At 43.9% G+C, this 2,092-nt stretch overlaps 1 protein-coding gene across 1 annotated transcript; it reads right to left on the bottom strand.

The window, feature by feature from the left end:
• Positions 1 to 656: 656 nt before the first annotated feature.
• On the bottom strand, positions 657 to 1,571 carry LOC120111746. The gene has a single exon (XM_039129633.1). It carries the CDS (start codon positions 1,569 to 1,571, stop codon positions 657 to 659), a length of 915 nt encoding a protein of 304 aa, XP_038985561.1.
• Between the last annotated feature and the right edge of the window lie 521 nt (positions 1,572 to 2,092).

Raw genomic sequence — 2,092 nt, 5'->3', positions numbered from 1 at the left:
TGTGAGGCTTAGTTTGCACTTTCATTTATAGCTAGATATTTCTTTCGGAACAATGCAAAGCCAAATTTATTCTTTAAAATGCAAAATCAAACTTTAATAAAAAATAATAGAATAATTCCAAAATAGAAAAAAATAATTTATCAAAAAGTTTAAATATATATTACATGTTTCTAATTCTTTGGATATTCAGCACAAAATTAGGATCAACCCTTCCGCTTCTTTTTTTCTTTTTAAGCAAGGCATGTACATTGCGCTTGTAGGGCAAAAATAAATATGATCATATCCCTATTAATAAAATAAAATATAATTTTGTAAGAAGAATTGTTAAAATATTTGTAGAAGAAGAAGAAGAAAAAATAAAAAAAAAAGAAAAGAAAAAGTGATTTTAATTCTCTATTCCATCATAATCTCGTATACAAACTCCATACAAAAAAAATAATATAACCTGATATAGGATCATATTAATAATAAAAAAATATTACTCAATAAAAAAATAATATAAGTTGATATAGAATCATACTAATAAAAAAAATATTATAAATGATGTAGGTTGTCACACGATCTCTAAACTTATACTAATAAAATTAATTAATATTTTTTAAACAAAGTGAATATAGTATCAAATAACGGCTTTTTTTTTTGCTAAAGCGGGCGATTCATACATAGCGGGTACGAATACACCCTATAGAGTCAGAATACAAAAGGTCCCGAAGTGCTCCGGGCATATCTCTCTCCCCAGCCCATAGGGTACCTCCCGAGTGGCACGCTACATACGATGCCACCCAGTCGGCTACCCCATTAGCCTCCCGATACACATGCATAGCCTGTAATGTAACCTCCTCCCTCGCCATCATCCAAATGTCACGAAGTAAGGGGTGGGCACCACCATGGCAGCTCGGACCCCTGCGGATCCAGCTGACCACCGTAGCTGAGTCACCCTCGAGCAGGATCGAGCTCGCGTGGAGCACCCGCCGCGCATAGGACAGACCCATCCAGGCCGCGTGCAGCTCCGCCCCTGGAACCGAAGTATCAAAAATCTGACAGCCTCCAGCTGCCATCGCATCAGCGCCGGGGCCCCTGACAATAAATCCGGCCCCTCCCCTCCTGCCACCGTCCAAGACAGAGCCATCGAAATTAACCTTGAGGAAACTCGGGGGTGGGGGCTCCCAGGTAAAGAATACCCGATGCGGAGCTGCCGAAGCAATGTGGGAGCCCCAGGTGTCCCGAGCTATCAAAGGTCTATGAGCAGACTCTACATGGATAATCTCATCAGCTTGGGCACAGGCCCGCTCCATCACAAAACGCTGGGATAGCCGCCGCTCCCCAAACACCCGGGCGTTCCTGGCCAGCCATATCTGATATGCTGTACAAGACGCCCTAATGGCTGATCTCCGCATGTGAGGATCACCAGCCCAATGTCGAACTATCTCCAGAAAAATAACCCTACTGCTCCAGGCGTCCCCCTGGATCTCAGTCAACCTCCATACACCTCTCGCCCTCTCGCAGTGGAATAGTACATGATCCACTGACTCGGCCACCCCGCAAACCAGACATAAGGGGGACAGGCTCATACCACGTCTACTCAAGACTGAGCATGTCGGCAACCGCTCCCAAGCCACCTTCCAGAGGAAGAGGGCAACCCTCTGGTGTAGTCCGAACCTCCACACCCAACCACAGTTGTCACGACCCCCGCCCCGTTTCCGGCGGGCCGCCGCGACGGTCCTAGGGTGCGGGTAGGCATAAGGCCACCAGCCACCGCGTAGAACCCTACTACCTATCAATCATCAATAAATCTTGAAAAATTTGGCATGATGCATGCACAAAATGATCACTTTTCCTATAGTGACCTGTCAGGATTATCTCAATACATACAACACACTACCTGTCAGAGCAGCAATCACATAATCTGTCACATATAAACCTGGACAATATATAGCAATACATTATCACAGGCACACAACTGATCTGCACACATATATATACCTGCTTCCCAATCCATCCATGGTCAAACCCATATCCACAACAGGATCTATGACTGTAACTATGCACTATATATAATAGAAGGTTTATAATACACCAAAAGGGGATAAAC

This window comes from Phoenix dactylifera, chromosome 8, assembly GCF_009389715.1.
Source record: "Phoenix dactylifera cultivar Barhee BC4 chromosome 8, palm_55x_up_171113_PBpolish2nd_filt_p, whole genome shotgun sequence".
NCBI lineage: Eukaryota > Viridiplantae > Streptophyta > Magnoliopsida > Arecales > Arecaceae > Phoenix > Phoenix dactylifera.
Note: the sequence above shows the minus strand (reverse complement) of the source record. Positions and strands in the feature narration are given on the sequence as shown.

Coding starts and splice junctions, on each gene's coding strand:
- LOC120111746 (XM_039129633.1), bottom strand. CDS start 1,571: ATGAGCCTGTCCCCCTTATGTCTGGTTTGCGGGGTGGCCGAGTCAGTG.